General features: G+C 38.7%; 1 protein-coding gene and 1 long non-coding RNA gene across 3 annotated transcripts; both read right to left on the bottom strand.

Annotated features, from left to right (window-relative positions):
* Positions 1 to 134: 134 nt before the first annotated feature.
* LOC139119375 (uncharacterized) lies at positions 135 to 6,211 on the bottom strand. Its single transcript, XR_011548910.1, has 2 exons — positions 5,951 to 6,211; positions 135 to 2,459 (listed from the first exon to the last, which is right to left on the bottom strand). It is a non-coding gene; the product is annotated as an uncharacterized lncRNA (long non-coding RNA).
* A 318-nt stretch (positions 6,212 to 6,529) lies between these two features.
* LOC139119373 (protein unc-93 homolog A-like) lies at positions 6,530 to 15,546 on the bottom strand. Of its 2 annotated transcripts, none has more exons than XM_070683164.1 (2): positions 15,434 to 15,546; positions 6,530 to 7,600 (listed from the first exon to the last, which is right to left on the bottom strand). In XM_070683164.1, the coding sequence occupies exons 1-2, from the start codon at positions 15,470 to 15,472 to the stop codon at positions 6,662 to 6,664; spliced, it is 978 nt and encodes a 325-aa protein (XP_070539265.1). In that variant the 5' UTR covers positions 15,473 to 15,546; the 3' UTR covers positions 6,530 to 6,661. The 2 variants fall into 2 exon arrangements, with proteins under 2 accessions (XP_070539265.1, XP_070539266.1); XM_070683165.1 differs by lacking the exon at positions 15,434 to 15,546 and adding an exon at positions 9,352 to 9,494.
* Between the last annotated feature and the right edge of the window lie 3,327 nt (positions 15,547 to 18,873).

Below are 18,873 nucleotides of genomic sequence, written 5' to 3'. Positions count from 1 at the left end.
TGGAAAAGGTATTGTCCACAAATATCTTTCAAATTATCCCGGTTGTAAGTGATGGAAGGACCGTGGAATCATGAATCCTGTGTAGCAGACTTTGCAGCTCTCCTATTATAGAAAACAGTCACAAGATAAAAACAGACGGGTATACAATGGGTTTATTTGACATAAAGGCAAAGTAAAAGAATACATTTGTTGTGACCAACCCTTTCCTATTCAAAATCTGAAACCATTAAATATTTTTTGTTTTCAAGGTGCTTCGTGAATTCAGCAGACTTAATAATTTTCTCAGAGTCAAAGCAGGCTATAATGCAACTATCAAGGCTTTCTATCAGGGGGTTGGGGAGTGCAGGGCAACATAGGAAATTGATTGAAATCTATCATGACACGGAAATTTGAATGTCATAATACATTCCGCAGGAGGAACTTGACAATGCCACAAAATGCTAGTTTTAATATAAGTGATACCAAGGCCTAGAATATCTACATTTTTTTTTTTTATTTTTTTTAATTTTTTTTATTCAGTCTATCATCCAACAGGCATTAGCCCAATTACAGGATGAGGTAATAACCCACTAACCCCCAATGGAGCACTGAGGAGTAAAGTGCCTTGCTCAAGAGCACAACACCGTGCTGGAGTCTCGAACTCACCATCCTCCGACAGTGAGTCCGTTACTCTGGACCTACCGGGTCTTGAACCGGGTCTCGAACTCACCACCCTCTGACAGTGAATCCGTTACCCTAACCACTGGGCCCAGCCCTTGGGCATTTGACATATTTTTTAACCATTGGGTGGGGAATTTGTTAGGCCTGCACACCCCTGCCTTGTTGTAAAATATTGATGGGTGCAAAAAGGAAAAAATGAAAACATTCCCAAATGAATGATTTCCTACAGGTATCGTTCTGGAAAAACAACGTGTACTTATCGGGCAAGACCATAGCCAACAGATTACAACATACAAATTTGAAAAAAATCTATGGTATCTGATCATGATTGGCAGCAGCTACCCCGACTCATTATATTTTACTACCCTCTTCATGACTCATAGATTGATATGTACCGGTAGTTGGTGGCCATTAGGCAGTATGTGTTCTTTCAATTTTGAAACCTTTGGCATTATTTTCCGGTTTAATGACCACAGAAATTATCACAGCCTGCCATTTAGTTGGCTGAGACATTTAGAAGTTTAATTGACATTGCTACAATTTTACTTGAAATTGCAAATTTAGTGACCTATGATTTGTGAGAAACTGGCAGCTACCATAAAAATGCTTCTTCCAACAGGCCTTACATACACTGTAAATTTTCTTGTAAACTTTCTGACACATCATAATGAGTTCAGTAATTTCTCAACAGAATTAAAATTCGCAACATATGGCCCTGTCTAGCTAAGACATCGCTGTCAAACTGCTCGGGTGCCCATTCAAACCTAGGTTTGGTTCAAGTCACTGATTGTGAAAAAATAGTTATTTCAGCAAGTTCCAAAGCATTAATATCACTTTTTTGTCTGAAACACTTTGACAGAGATAGCCACAATAGTCCTGTGCAATCTTCACTGAATTGTACAGAGCAACATATCTGAACATGCTTAAGAGAGGTGAACTCTCCAGTTTTTGGTAAAGCATTTGTACATGCGTGGAGTGAATGTGATTGGCAGTGAATTTCTCCTGTGAATCTCGTGGTAACTCCACCACAACCTGGTTGGAAAACTCCACAACGAGGTCAGGAAAAACTGTAGCAATTACTCTACAACACTGCATTCACTAAATTGGTTTTTATTCATGGACTTGGACCGAGTTTATATCAGAGGTACTGTAACACCAAAATGACAATGGTACACAGTGTATGCGACTCCTTCTTTAAAGGGTATTTTCATGGTAGCTGCCTGTCTTGTTCAAGCTAGAAGTTGCTGATAATTGTTACAGTTTTAAATAATCTTTCATCAATATCGAGTCAATTTTAAACTACCCTAACAGTCTGAACAGGGAGCTGCAATAATTTCTTGAATATATAATATCTCTTCCAAAGTCTTCATTCTGGTGATAAGTTTTGTATTTCTTTCGTGAAATTTCCATCTTGTAAATTTCTAAATATGTAAAAATATTGCTGTGACAAGATTTTAATTTTGTGGATTACACATTAACTTCTTAGCGTCCACATAACATATACTCTCGGAATGTTTGTTTTCTCAATTATTTAAATTTATCTTCTGGTTCTCTTGAGTACTTGAGTTCTTGCAGTTGTAATGTTTTGATTTTGTCGTGAAGCTCACGACGATGGAGGACTTCCATGATAAAGTACAGCATCCAGGATACAACAAGTAAGGTAACCAACAGTATTATCTTGACATAAACGCACATGAATAGACTCGTTGAAAAACCAATGGTGCCTCCAACTGCCCTCCAAAGTGAGATATTTGCAAAGGCTGCCTCTTGTTGTTTTGGAAAAATTATTGCAAATACAGCTGTAAAGAAGAATCAAAGATAAATTTCAAATAAAGTTGACCTAAGAGCAAAATATGAATGTACATTACCATCAAAAAATACGTTTATATCTAATGAGAGGTTAACAGAAGTTTGGCAGGCAGAATAGATTTCAGATGATGAGTAACTTGGTTCCCCCATCCACTCTTTAAATCACAAGTTATCTTCAATAACTAAGCTCCTGTAAGTTCCTGCCTACCATAGAAATTATGTGTAAAGCCTCAGAAACATACAGTAAAGGTACTGAAACTTGCAAGTGTAATATCCTATCCATAAAGTGTAGCCGCCGAGACCTGAAAGAGAAGCAAAAATCTGTGAAGTGGAGTCTCTGAAACTTGCAAGTGTAACATTAATTTCCTTCCTTGACCACTTGTGACGATCTTCATCCACTTCCACCGCCGACGCAGGTAAGCGTTTTTACGCTAATTTTTCCATGTTAGAAACGTTTTTGTTTACAAAACTGCTATCAAAAATCAACTATGAAGACTAAGAACTACTGACGAAAGTTTCAAGTCAGAATTGAATGTAGTTCTTTCGGAGTACTTTGTTAAATCTCAAGTAGTGGCCAGGGGGGCTTTATCCGGTATTGCCTGTGACCAGTGGTACTCCGTTGCCGGTGAAGGTAAGCGATTTTACACAATTTTACCACGTTAGAAATGTTTTGGTTTTCAAAACTGCTATCAATGAACAAATATGAAGACAAAAAATTACAGGTAAAAGTTTCAAGTCAGAATTTAATGCAGTTCTTTCAGAGTACTTCGTTGAAGTTTCAGTTGTGGCTTGGTTGGTCTGAGACTGATGCAGTTTACCATACCAGGCCGGTGGTACCATATACACACATGAATGGCAGTTCTGATCCCCTTTTTCGCCTTCCATATAATTTTAACCAAGCAACATTGATCTAGTTTAGATTTTCTACTAGACATAAATGGTTATTGTGCAAGCCCCTAGCAACTCTGTCATTATTTGTAAGAAAATGTAGATTTTTGACATCAGTAAGTGGGTGTTGATGATGTGCATCTGACATGGAGGTACCAGAATGAATTGCAACCGCTGTACTGCTGAGGACACGCAAAAGTGTGACTTACACTAGTGTAGCATGATGTAGAATGCTTTAACTTCCATAGACACAAAGTAGTGAATGGAGAATAAGATTGGTGAACTCATACTGTACATAACATTTGATTGTTTAAAAAACAGATTAAAATGTGTAATATCTTTTGTATCTTAGATTCAAGTGTTACAGTGACAGACAATATCTTTATTGGACCATTATACAGTGATATTAAATACCATGTATCGAGATCAAGCAGAAGTGAAACATAATGAAGGTTTGTATGAACATTTAACATGCTATCTAGCATGTGTAGTTGCAGTATTTTCTCTGTACATATCGTCTGTGTATCATAATATTATTGCTTTCTAATAACAAAACCTGTAAAGTTTAATGGAGGCCTTATATGCCTTACCAGTTATTTTCTTCTCATGAAACTTAACCCACTGAAAGAAGGGAAGCTGTAGATCTCTATTTCTGAAGCTAAAAATCTTGGTCCTCTGATTTGTTAATATTGAAACAGATAGGTGTTGAGAAACACTTTCTAATATATGCATGTTGAGCGTCAAGGAAGGAAATTAATGTTACACTTGCAAGTTTCGGAGGCTCCACTTTACGGATTTTTGCTTCACTTTGAGGTCTCAGAGGCTACACCTTATGGATGGGATGTTACACGTGCAAGGTTTGCTACCTTTACTGTATGTTTCTGAGTCTTTACACATAATTTCTATGGTAGGCCTGAAATAGTTGAAATTATCTTATTTGCAGTCGCTTCAAAGAAGCCATTGCTTTGATGTCTGAAAATCAAACTAGCATATTTGAAATAGTCATTTTCAAATTATATGATCAGGATACTGATGCCAACATACTTGTCATTATGTTAAGGTGTTGTATAACAGTATTCAGTATGGATAGCAGTTATCCTGACCCGAACTCGTGATCAATTGCTCTCCAATAGCCATTTTGGATCTTTTTATGTTACAAAATGGCGCACATGTGCTGACTAACAACAGCCTTGTATTGGCCATGTTTTATATGTATCCAAAAATGGCAAAGAAATGCCCATTATTGAAATTGAAATATTTTACAAAATTGGCTGCCAGATGGCCATATTTAATTGCATTGCAAAACTCTCATGTAAGGATCATTGTCATTTTGTCCTTGTACAAATTTAAACAAACGAGCTGATGTAATACAAAATGTAAGTATCTGCATAATCACACATACGGATGCAAATATATCAATATGGCCGCCTAGTGGCTATATTTGAGCATACCAAAAAACAAATCAACATGCATATGTAAGCCATAATGCATTTACAAAATTTGCTAGAAATCTGTTCATGTACATCTGAGATGGCAGTACAAATGTACATTCATACTTAAAAAAATGGCTGCCTGATGGTCAAAAAAGAAGTGCATACACATGCTGGCACAACTGAGAAGGCAGCGGAAACATACATTCATACATAACAATCGCCACCTGATTGCCTTATATGGTCTCATAAAAACGAAGTGCGTACGCGTGTGGTGGTATGTTATCCTTGTGCCAAGTTGGAAAGAAATCAGCCTTGCCCTATTTGAGATCTTGGTGTGGATCGATGCTATTTAATGTATAAGTCCCCTGTACTTTGTCCGTGGGGAATAAAAACCAAGCAGCAAATACGGCTAGTTTTCAATCGGGTTCGCACCCACAACATACAGCATCAGTCGCCCAGCGGAGAGGCCACAGAGAGAACCGCTCGGCTAAATCTCCACTCCCAAAAAAGAGTGGTTCAATAGCGGCTAAGTTGTTACATTTTTCTGACTGAGACTGCTCCACACGTTGTAGAGTTCGTGAAGCACTCACGCACGCATGCTCACTATCACACATCGCAAATACAAACTTCATCGAAGCGAAGAAGCAAAAAGATAGTATTGACCATGCATTACTCGTTGGTTACAACTCTGAAGGCAAATATCTGCAAGACTTAATTGTTCAGTAAATGAGTCTATTACCCAGAACACACTCCTTGAATAAAACAAAACATTAAAAAAGTGACTGTTAAAACTACCATACTTTTATGGGATCAACTACAGTTAAAAACCGACATCAATACTGCTATAGGTAAATTCTTGTCAATGTAATGGGCATGCTCCAAAAATACCAACAAAGTATCTTTAAAGTCACATTGATATTGTAACAAAGAAAAGACTTTGATATATCATGTAAAGTATAACCGTATGCTTACTAAAGTTGCTTCTTGCATGCTGTACTAATACATACTAAACCTGTCTACAGCTCATAGCTCATATAGTAACATTATGTTTTCTATCAAGTTAAAGTATTCCAAAAACTTAACCTAAACTTAACCTAAGGTCATTATAATTAACATGCAATGCTGACAAATAATTGGTAATGTTTTAGGTTTTAACTTACATGAATACTGTGTTACTAAGACACTCTCGGCAAGTCCCCAAAGTATGGCAATCAAGAATACCAATTTAGTACCAGATGAGTCAGGAGGCCAGAACAATAACATAGCATAGCATGCAAGCCAGATCACCAGAGCTGCAATCATAGGGATAACCCGTCCAAGTCTCTTTGCTGTTATATTTAGAAGGCAGAATCCAAACAGGGAGGAAAATCCCGAAGCAGACATGATATATCCAACCATGTCTATACCAATAATACAGGAGACATAAGACTGTGGAGGAAGAAAAGAAATAGCTGTGTTAGTTTTGTACATAGTGCAGTGATTGTTTTTTGCATGGCTGAACATAATGTAAGAATGTTTGAATGCATTACTCATTGCTAATTGGTATTTACCGTGTACATGGATGAATTAATCTGACCAAAGTCCAGATTGTTTGTCATTTACGAATGCCCACTTTGAATGTCGGGAGGTGCTGACAGATACTTGGCATACTGTTCATCTAATAACATCAGTTAGAACTCAATATGTAAGAATCTTAGACAAATAACTTAATCAAGACAAATAAAATGGTTCTGTTCCAATGTTAGTTTGGCAACTAAAGTGCTTTATACCTTAGGAAAATCACCGCTGAAAAATGCAGCCTCTAACCCAGTGTAACATGGCAGAAGAAGAAGCAATAGCATTTTATAATTTCCCAAGAGGTGTAAAGTTGCTCAAAGTTTCTTCAGTGTCACCTGTTTTGCCATCCCATTTTCAGCCATTTGATCCACAAGGAATACAACAGTAGCAACTGCAGCAAAGCCCATAGAAAGATAAAATCCAAGGAGGATATTTGTCAGGTTTTTGTCTGGAGGATCACAAAAAGTGGTCTTGTTACCCTGCATTTCTTGGCAGTCACTTGCACCACAAGTAGCTTGACTTTCGAAAGAGTGGTTTAGTGAGGGCCCCGTCTCATTTTTCGGGGAGTCACTTGAGTAAATAAATGAGGGAACAAGAAGGAAAACAGGACTTGAAAGAAAGGCTATTCCAAAGAACACGGTCATCTTTCTACGTATCAAGAGATCTGATGGTTTGCCTGTGACAGCAGACAGTTTTCGGCCAGCTGTAGCCACATATATCCCTTGGGCAGTCCAAATGATTGGGGCAGCAAGTCCAACAATGGCAGATGCTGGAATCATTGTATACCACTGAGGTTTAAAGTTGGCTGCTGTAAAAACTATATATGGAATCATACTCAATACAATTGTCCTCTTTACTCCAAGCCAGCCGATTACAAGCGGCGGTGAGAAGAGGCCAGAAAAAAGCATGCATGCATAGACCACCACCAAAGACACGAATCCCAAGCCAGCTACACAGTTAATGCTGCTCTGCAGAATCTGGAGTCCCATGTAAGCACCAAACAGGAGGAAATACGCTATTGATAAACACAAGGTGTTTTTCCAGATTAACCATGTCTTTGGTTTCTCCTTGCTCTCTTGAGTTCTCTTTCCTGACTTGTCATGTTCACTGTTATCGCTATCACAGTAGCTCTGTATTTCTTCATGTTCAGCTAGGAATGCCTGCTGATTATTGTTTCTTTGGTCCATGGCTTCTTCATGTTGGTCAGAACTTGTTCTAAGGTTTTCAATACTCGGCATACCTCCTCCTGAAATCTAACAAAAAATGATGGACTTATTATTTTCAACATTATGTCTTTCCTTGAGCTATGCTTGTCTGGTGATATGTTTGAGCAGCACTAACTGGCAAAGGCCACAATGGCACAAGTGAACAGTCTACATGTACATGTACATGTAGTATGGTAATGCAAAACAAAATGTCTGTATGTGTTTCTATGGTAGTTTCTATGGCAGTACATCATCTTGATTGAAAACAGTTTAATTTAAACAGTGTTCTCCCTAGGCCCTTCAAGCATCACGTCTCCGTGACGCTTGCCTTGATTGCCGTGACGCTTGCTACAATGCCGTGACGCTTCAGATTTTTCCCGACACCCTGATTGACAGCCCCACTTGACAGCTCAGTGTATTCATTGGCATGGGACATCTGCCAAAACTAGCCTTATCAACATCGTTTTTAGTCCTGAATAGACTTTTCATGTCGATTGACGGGTTTACATTAATCAATTGACACGTACATAGGTGTTGAAAAACACCGGACGAGCAGCACATCGGTGTGGCCGTGACTTGATCATGTTGGTTGAGCGCCGTGTTAATGGCCGTTTATCGTGAGAGAATTTACAGTGACGTCGACGCCGTGAAAATGCTGGTGGTCAAAGCTATCGGTCAAAATAGCGACCCTCAAAAAAGGTTTATAAGGCGTCTATACCTGATGACGGTTTGTCTACATGAAATCTCCATGGCAGCATTGCGAATGTAAATTTGTATTTTAATTATTTTTCTGTTCTTGTTGTTGAGACAAACGGTGAAAGTATCAGAGCAAGCAAACGGTAGAGTTCGTGGGCTGCAACGTTACGTGTACGTCATATTACGCTACGCTGACTTGACCTAGTTTCGCGATGTTGGGGTCACTGTCATTTTACAAGTTTTTTTTTTGGCTAATTCTGCAATCGTTCTTTTGCATTCTTGTCATCTTTTTTTTTATTTCGCACAAAGTTTTTAAAAAACATGAGTTTGGACTAACTTTTTGGTCGCGAAATGATGTCTACTGTGCCATGTGACGTAAACAGGTCGGGTGATTTCCAAGATGGCAGTCGATGTGTGGGCTTTGAGCGTTTCGCGCTGTTTTCAAGTTCAGGTCTCGTTTCAGGTTCGCTAAGGAGGCAAGTTATTAAAACGACAGGTGTTTCATGATTTTGGTGACGATCATCCGTGTAAATACGTCTGAATTTTCTGTTGTGGTAAACCGTAACAGTTCCTCTATTCATTGGGACCGTGACCGTAACGTGTTATATGTGCTCAAAAACTCGCTGGGGTACACAGCCCTGATTGTGTGGCTTCGTTGCTCTGTATAATTTCGTAAACAAGTGACGCAATGTTTCATCGCAAATGTTTCTCCATGCAAGGAGAGTACGAGTTGAATTTTTACAACTGAAGTTGGACTGTTGTATGAATTTATTTCAGTTCATGGTGCCCCTGATATGTATGTTCATGCAGCAGTGTGTAAGTGAAATAAAAGGCATATTAAATGACTACAATTGCAGTGACTGTTTTTATATGTGTATGTATTTAAATATATGTTAATGTATGCATATTAATTATGTAAATTTTATGCAAATTTCCGACATGCTTGCCCTTGATCCTAGGGAGAACACTGAAACAGTTATGAAGCTTTTATAATCAAATATTGAAGGTGCTTAGCTGGTAGTCCACTTACGGTATGTGGCAAAAATTGTTGACAATGTAATAATATTTATTTATAAACATAGCATCAATGACACTTGGCTCACATTTGATTGGATGTGGCAGTCCAGAGTGAGTATACTTAACGATGTTTACCCCTGGGAACATGCATTCTCGACCGCGGGCCATCTGGGTACTTGCGGGTTCTTACATCATTTTTGCGTCACAGCGCCGTGAAAACAAATAATTGAAGTTCGGATTTTTCAACCATCAAACCAATATTCAAAGTTTCAATATACATAAATGATATAACTTTTAGTTCTGGTTTTTTCCACACAATTTCTGTATCATTCGCTCTTCTGTATCGTCTGATCTCTCATTCACCTCGCTCGTATGTGTTTCACCTACTGACGTCACTCCGCGGTCGAGAATACCAAGTTTCTAAACAATCGGACGAGTGATTTCAGAGACAATGATTTTTGACCAAAAATGGGAAAAATTGCCCGAAAAAATACGAATATGAAAACATTCAACAACAATTGAAGATACTCAACTACGGTTGCCTCTAGGTACATTCATACCAAGTTAAAGCAATCAGAATATTTAATTCAGGGAAAATTTTTGACCAAAAATGACAAAAAAATTGCCCAAAAACATCAGAATATTTAAATCAGGGAAATTATTTTTTGACCAAAAATGACAAAAATTGCCAAAAAATTAAAATACGAAAATTTCACCACAATTTTAAGAACAGAAGACAACCCTAGGATCTAAAGTGTCAAGTTTCAAAGCAATTAACAAAGAACTTTGGAAGAAAATGATTTCTTGACCAAAAATGGGAAAAATTGCCCTAGCACATATGAAAATTTCACCACAATTTGAACAAATCTGACAGAGATCAACCCAAGGATCATGCATAGCAAGTTTCAAGGCAATGGAAGGAGTGTCTTCAGGGAAGATTTTTTGACTGAAAACGGTAAAAATTGCGCAAAAATACAACTATCAAAATTTCATCACAATTTTAGCAAATCTAACTAAAGTCACCATAACAACCTGCATACCAAGATCCAATCAAATCTAGCCAGTGGTTACAGAGTTTTAGCAGTTTGCTGGATTTCTCTTTTTTACTTCATTTGCACATTTTTGACACTGACATGTTCATTTGAACAAATTCACATCTCCACCCCTGATTGCACCTGTACACCAAGTACTAAGATGGTTGGTGCTGCAGTTATGGAGTTTTTGATTTTGAAGGACATACATTGGCACATACATATTAATTTTAAATACAGATTACAGGCGCCTCAGACTCACCATATAGGCTCTCTAAATACATTTACCAAATGTGAAATAAAATCAGTATTGTTTTGTTAATATCCGTAAAAGTGTATGTATACGGATAGTTTTCAATCGGATTCGAACCCACAACATACGGCATCAGTCGCCTAGCTGAGAGGCCAGAGACAGAACCAGTCGGCTAAATCTCCACTCCAAAAAGAGTGGTTCAATAGCCGGCTAAGTGTGTGTGTGTGTGTGTGTATGTGTGTGTGTATATATATATATATATATATATATATATATATATATAATATATATATATATATATATCAGGATCACTTTGGGGCGCGATAACGCGATATTTACGCTAAAAAATCAGAAAAATCGCATTCAGAAAAATCAATTGGGCAAAAAAGTCGCGCCGATAATTCAAATGGCGCGTACGTGATACCTTTACGCGATCTAAATTCATCGGTAACATTTGACAGGTTTTCAGTACAGAACCACTCATTGTGTCGCCGTAGAGAGCGCTATAATTACGCTAGAAAAAAGCTGTTGCAGAGTTACCTTTTCAACAGCATTTGTGATTGGTTGCCAACAGGAAGTTTTGCGTTCATTGACAAATCATTGGAGTCGATACAGCAAGTGTTCATTGCTGCTGTACAGTGTGTTGTCGTCGCTCAAAATGGCGCTTTCGAAGGAATATTCGTGTCCAGTATGAGTGGTAGTGCGAAGAAAAAATGCAAATGCACTATTCTGGACTACTGTACTTCCGTTACTCCGCACTAGAAAGTATGGATTCGATCGCCTCCGATTACAACTTAACTCAGTGTGACAGTTTTCGGACAGGGTAGTGAATTTCGCCCAAAGCCGTTTCATAAATGACTATAGCCCTGCGGGGTCCTACTAAAAACTGCCCGGCAATGCCCGGCACTGCCCGGCGACACAAAGGGCACTGCCCGGCACGAAATAAGCTCGTCAGTTATCACAAGAAGTTGATATCTACATACCACAGACCACTAACTCTTATTAAAAACCTAATATTTCGTGATAATTAGTTACGTTTAATCACGGATGACGCAACTATATTTCAACGTGTATAGCGCTTCTAGATATCGGACACGGGCTGTCCCTGTGTGTTGCGTTCTACACCTCGTATTGTACGGTGTGGCTAACTTCACCAAGTTTGTAGCGCCCGAAATAGCTTTTACCAAAAAAAAATCCAAAACGGGACGGCAGCATCACCTGACTTAATATGCTTTAGCATGACTTGTAAAACGCTATCAAGACGGAGCGAAGTGAGTATAACGAACAGCATGTCATTAAATGTCTGAAAACTGAGGTCGTCCGAACACTGTCTCACTGAGTGTATTGTTATGCAAATTAACCAATATGCAGAAAATCAGGAAAGTTGGGTCCGGTTCCCACAGACTTTGAAATTCTCCCACTGTTTTTTTTCATGTGCGATTTTATCTCATGCCATTCTTGAGCCAGGGTAATCCCTGTATATATATAATATTATGTGTAGCTTTTGAATAAATAGCATGCAGTAGCATACACATGATTATATTGAATATTGAGACCTTGGTGTTGATAGCTGTGATCAAGTAAGCTAAATAATAATAATATCATCTTGACCACAGGTAATTTTCTTAAGACAAAAAGGGTTGGGCCAAACACAAGATATCCTGCTATATGTATTTACATTTGTAATACCCACTTTTCAAGAATTGACTAGAATTGACTAGACCAAAGTTGATGAATCTTGCTAAATATATTAAAGATACTATAAAACAACATTATTGAAAGTCATGAAGCTTTTTTAATTCAGCCAATTCCTAATTTGCATATTTAATGAACTTTCCTAATTAGAGATATATCTGTATTAACTAGACCAAAGTTGATGAAATTTGCTACATATATTGCAAATACTGATACAATATTCTTGAAAGTCATTGAGCATTTTTACTTCATCCAATTCCCAATTTATATTAAATAAACTTTTGAAATTAGGGATTTATATTTGAATTGACTCGACCAAAATAAAAGGAACTTGCTATTTACATTAAAGATACTATGATACAAAATTATTGAAAGTCAATAAGCATTTTACTTCAGCCAATTCCTTCTTTATCTGTATTGACTTGACCAAAGTTGACGAAACTTGCTATGTACATTAAAGATACTATGATACAACATTATTGACAGTCATTAAATATTTTTACTTCAGTCAATTCCTAAATTTGCATATTTAATGAACTTTCCTAATTGGGGATATATACTGGGATTTACTTGATCAAAGTTGACAAAACATTCTGTGTACATCTATGATATCAGGCTAAAACAATATTGAAAGTCATTTGCATTTTCATGTCAGTCAATTTATAATTTTCATATCTACTGAGCTTTCACAGTTTGGCATATATAGCTTGAAGGACTTGATCAGAGGCAATTACATTTGCTATATAAAGTAATGATACAATCACAGCAGTCAAAGAAATTTAGTATTTTTATTTCAGCTAGTTACATATTTGTATACTTTATGAACTTTAGATTAGAATTCATCTGTGCTGAATATTGTTCGTGATGTTGATCATAACAATATCAATTAAGTTGCAAACATGTGGCAAAAGTTTAAATTTACGCACAACTGCAATATATAATGAAACATGTGAGCATTTTCAATTCATTTCTGGTCCTTTGTGTTATGACTCCTGTGAAACTTACCTTGGAAAGTATGGTTTTTACCATCAAACTGAGTAGTTGCAGGCCAAATTCTGAGTCTAGCAAAATAGGCCAAATTTTCAGTTGGAGGGCAAAATTTCGGGGGTGGGGGCACTTCCATTACTTGCCAACTAAGTTCTAAAATGGGGGTATTAATTCCACTGTAAACGAGGGACTAAAATTGGGTGGATTTTGGAGAGCCACACAAGAACAAATTCAACTGTCTGTTATCTCGTTGGCCAGCAACAACATAGACCTAAACACAGGATAGTGGTGGGCTTTGCGGTTTCTAGACGTTTCGGTACCAAGTCATTTCAGCCTAAGACATTTCGGCCTCCTAATTTCAGGCCCACAGTCGTTTTGGCAACGCGACCCAAGACATTTCGTCACCGCTCTAGGCTACCTGTGGGAACTAGTCCTGGGGCATAATGTTACAAATCTAAGTACTAAAAAGTATACTGTCAACTACATTCACGTACATGCTTTAATCTTTGTGAGAACATGGTAAGAGACTGTAAGAAAAGCTTCAAATCTGACACAAGTTTATCGACAGCAATAGCCGCCGACACGGCAAAAGTTTAAAAGCGGTGCCGAAACAGCATGACAAAGTCACACAAAATGCACATGAAAGTACTGGTCAGAACGCTAGTATAAGGTCACGCTTAAGAAAATGACGGGTCAGTCAATTACTAAAAAGACGGTGTGGAGTCGAAATCTTTATTTGAAATACCACAGTCAAAATTAATAAAATTACTTGTAGTAGGCTAATAAAGAAAGCAGTCAGACGGCTTTAAGTGTACTCTTTATTTGAAATATCACAGTCAAAATTAATAAAATCAAATAAGGTAAACCGTTGCACAAAAAAACCCTCCCTGCCCACCCCAGGGGACTGATTTCTTCCCCCTTTGATTTATCAATAGATCAACAAGTCGACCCATCTCGGTCATGCAAATGCTTCCTTTTTAGCCTATAAGGGGCCGTCGATAATAAAAGCTGACGCACAAGAAACGTAATTCCTTCGTTTTACTTGAAACCCCCTCCCTCCCCCCATAAAACGAAAGTTCTGATGCGAAATCAATTTCGTAATATGATGCCGTTTCTGACAAACCGACACGCACCCTCCGATCCGCACGCCCATGAAAAAATACCGGAAGGGCACATTATTAATAAATCTCCACTTTACGCGTTTCACTTTTTAAGACAGAACATTTTTATGTATTTCGCACGTAGGAAATTTTTTCGCGTACATGTTTCACGTTGAAAAAGCATACAAGTTTTTATTTCACATTCATGTCTTTTCGTTGTCTTTTCTGTCTCCGTATGTGGTCATTCTGTTCTGGATGAACACGAAGGCAGTTTTGCGTTCTCGCTGCAAAGTCGCACTTCGAAAACAATAGAAAATCATTATGCGATTTTGACGCAGACAAAACGAAATGAGCTTTTACCCCTCCCCCCCCCCAACGAAAAAATTACATTTGTCGCGCGTTACCTTTTATTATCGACAGCCCCTAACGTTTTGCAAATTTTGACGCTATGACCTTTGACCTATAGCCTCTACCCGCCACATTTTGGTAAGTTTTAGTGAAAATTATGCGGCGAAATCGCTGCGTGAACATTTGCCATCGTCGGCAGTTTTCAGTATTCTGGCCCGTTTGATGCACACCTTTTCTTTCTCTGTTTACTGGGAATCGGTACCGATACCAAAGCGACGTGTCGTGTGTCCTTTATGATTATCTCTGTGTTTAGCGTGAATTAGTACCGATTCGCGAGGCACACAGTCCATGTAGCCGACAATGAGATGCAAATAATATGCGGTCAAGGTCCCCTCGACTAACTTTCAGCTGGTTCTTCACTTTCTACGAATTTTATAGTATTTTATACTAAGGCACAGACTTATTCTACCTGCAACTTAAAACTGATAGTGATTTTGTAGCTCATTCTTTACTATTTTCCATAGTTTTTGGTAGCCGGTAACAGACACTTCGTGTTCGTGTCGGCTACATGGACGATCTGCCGATCGCGAAACGACTCCGTCGTTGCCTTTTCACTCTGTTCACTGTGTTAGTACCGATTGAGCGACGAGGCGTGTGCCTGTGGTGCTCGTACCCATAAGTAATAAGCTTACAGACGTGAAATGTACGTGTCTGAGAAAGCTGTTATTTTGTATTAACAGTGACGATCGCTTACCTCCATGTCATCGTTGATTATGGATAGCTGCCCCTGCATGTACACTTGTTCCTGTAGGCAGAGGTCAATGCCATTGACTCACAGTCGTTTGGTGGGCTATTCAGCTCTGGGACCATTCGCCCCATAGACGAGTGTACAGAAGCGAGGGTGTTTCTCGCTTCTGCATAGGGTACAGGGGACAGTCCCCTGGGGTGGGGAGGAAGGTGTTTTCTGTGCAACGGTTTACCTTATTTGATTTTATTAATTTTGACTGTGATATTTCAAATAAAGAGTTCAACTCACACCGTCTGACTGCTTTATTATTACCGACAAGTCCTTATCTCCTCTCAAACTTATGTATACACCACTGTAATTGCTCCAAAAACATTACCAACTTGCTTTCGACTCCAAACTGTCTGACTGTGTTTCCAATACCTACAATTCCTTATCTCCTCTTCAACCAGTGCACATACCACTCTAATTGCTGCGCAAACATTGCCAACTTGTTAATGACTGAGCGTATCAGCGGATTAGCTTATTAAGTCAACACCACAGCCGTCCCACAGGGCTGTGGTGTTGACTCAATCACTTAATCCGCTGATACGGACAGCGGATTAGTAAGTTGGCAATGTTTTCGGAGCAATTACAGAGGTGTATACACAAGTTGGAGAGGAGATAAGGACTTGTCAGTAATAATAAAGCAGTCAGAGGGTGTAGAGTTGACCTCTTTATTTGAAATATCATAGTCAAAATTAATAAAATCAAATAAGGTAAACCGTTGCACAAAAAAACTCAACACCGTCCTCTCCACCCCAGGGGACTGTCCCCTGTACCCTGTGGCTTCTGTATACTCGTCTATGGGGCGAATAGCCCCAGAGCTGAGTAGCCCACCAAGGGACTGTGCATTGACTCAGCTGCTGATTCGCGAACGCTTTTTCATTACGTTATGACGTAATACACGGAAATCGAATAACCATTATATTACCATGCCCTGTCCATCGCACTTTAATTGGTCGAGCTGAACCACGTGACTGCCCTCAAATATACACAGTAATGGTCTGCACAGTAATGGTCTGTTTACATACCCGTGAATATGAATAATATCGTAAACATAGTAACTTTACAGCTAAAACGAAAATTGTGATTTGTACAAAGATCATAATCAATCACAAAAAATCATTTGTGGGCCAAGTTTAGACACTTTTTTCAAAAAATCTCCGGATTTACAAAATATTTGCAGCGCTCGCACTACTCGCTGACAAGTTCTGGGGCTCCGTTGTCGTTCGCATGGGAAATTTTCGTAAAGTTTGACGGTTTTGGGGGGATTCGTTGATAATATTATGGAAATAACAGACTCCGCGCTGACCATTAACGTCTATTTATGGGCGCGGGCGAGAGAGGAAAGCCAAAATTAACGGGCTCGGCAAGCCTCGCCCGTTAATTTTTGGCTTTCCTCTCGCCCTTGCCCATAAATAAGCTTTAAACGTTAATGGTCAGCGCGTCGCCCGTCATTTCTATATTTTGGTTTTCAGTTTCGATTTCGACTGAATGAACATAAAAGGAATGTACTGTCATGAAAATTGCATCAATGACATACCTGTCAAAAATATTTATCATTTGTTTCGTTGCATCGGAATATAATCATCTGACTTAGGCCTAAATAGCTTTTAGAAGAGAAATTCCAGCAATTTAACAAATTATCGACCACAGGCCATCCGGGTACTTGCAGGTTCTTACAGCATTTTTTGCATCACAGCGCAGTGAAACAAATATATTATGGAAGTTTAGATTTTTCAACCACCCAAACAATATTTAAAGTTTCAACATTTATGAATGACATAACGTTTAGTTCGACTTTTTGTCACAATTTTTGTTTCAATCACTCTTCTGTATAGTCTGATCTTCCATTCACCTCTCTTAGGGAGCCGTCATTATTTACGGCCTGGGGGTCGGAGGAATTTCATCGAAAACTCCGAATTTCGAGTACCCCCGCCAACCATGATGAATTTGAGTAACCCCCTACCTCAGAAATTTTGACTGACCCATTCCCACCTTAGAAAAGTGAAATACTGATATACATGTATTTGTAAAATTACAAAATTATAGCAATGGTAAAGACCTTTCAAATTCTGATGTAAGCTTACCCTGCTAGATTATCATCGGTTATCGTATGACGGTTGAAAAAGGTGAAAACCATCGTCAAAATGAAATTCAAAGTCACAACAAAATACAGATATAAAAGCTCATGCTATAACCAGTATCTAACCATATACATTCAGCATATTGTTTAATTTGGATGGGTATCATGATGACAGGGTTTTCACGAGGGTATGGCTGAATTTGAAAGTGCAGAGGGAGAACACGCGAGAACCTGAGGGGCAAAGTGTCAGAGGGGCCTTTCCCCTATCTTGCATGGAAAATTTTTAGATATTGATGTGTGCAATAGTGCAGTCTGGAGCAATCTCAGAGGTGTTTTAATTTGTATTTTTTTACTAAAACTGTTAGAACATCCAGACGGGGAGAGCTGGGGGAGAGGGGTCCTGTATCACCCCTAAATGTAACAATCAACCCTATTTGTAACAAAACCTAATTTTCAAAAAAACTTGGCCGTATTTGTTGAAATGTTGATGAAATATGCATATTTGTATGTTTGGGGGCAATTTCCTTGTCGAAACTCATTTGCTATATGTCGCGCATTGTACCAAAATCTCGTGTATACACTCCTGCGGCGGGGACTTTTGCTTCATTGAACTGAGGTCGATTAAAATATATGTTTCTGTGGTAATAAAGGATGAATTCACAACAGTTCAGTTTTGTCCTAGATCCTGTTAAAATTTTGAGAAATTGATGTGTGCAATGGTGCAGGCTAGTGCAATCTGAGAGGTATTTTCAATCTGTTTCTTACCAGTAAAACCGGAGAGCATGAGCACGAGAGGGGTGTCCCCCCCCCTGTCGCATCGAAAATTTTGAGAAATTGATGGGTGAAAAAGGTGCAATCTGAGAGGTGCTTCAATTTATTTCGCACAAAAAATTGAGTAGGCCTAACCCCCCTTCTTCATCTCCACATTTTGAGCAACCCCTCTTGAAGTTTTCAATTTTTGAGTGACCCCCGCTCAAATTCCTCCAACCACCCACGCCCTTGCGTGCGTTTCACCTTCTGACGTCACTCCACGGTCAAGAACAACACGAGAGGGTGACTCTTATCCAAGATTATATTACCATGCGCTGCCTGTCGCATTTTGATAGGTCGAGCTGAACCACGTGACTGACCACAAATACACAGTCTGTTTACATGCCCGTGAATATGAATAATAGGATAAACAACTCAAAGTATCCACCCTCCTCCACTGGACGGTGAAGTATAGTAACTTTACAGCTCAAACGTAAATCATAATCAATCACAAAATAAAATGGAGCACTTGTGGGCCAAGTTGAGATAATTTTTTCTGAAAATTTCTCCG

The sequence above is a fragment of the Ptychodera flava genome, chromosome 19, assembly GCF_041260155.1.
Source record: "Ptychodera flava strain L36383 chromosome 19, AS_Pfla_20210202, whole genome shotgun sequence".
In the NCBI taxonomy this organism is placed as follows: domain Eukaryota; kingdom Metazoa; phylum Hemichordata; class Enteropneusta; family Ptychoderidae; genus Ptychodera; species Ptychodera flava.
Note: the sequence above shows the minus strand (reverse complement) of the source record. Positions and strands in the feature narration are given on the sequence as shown.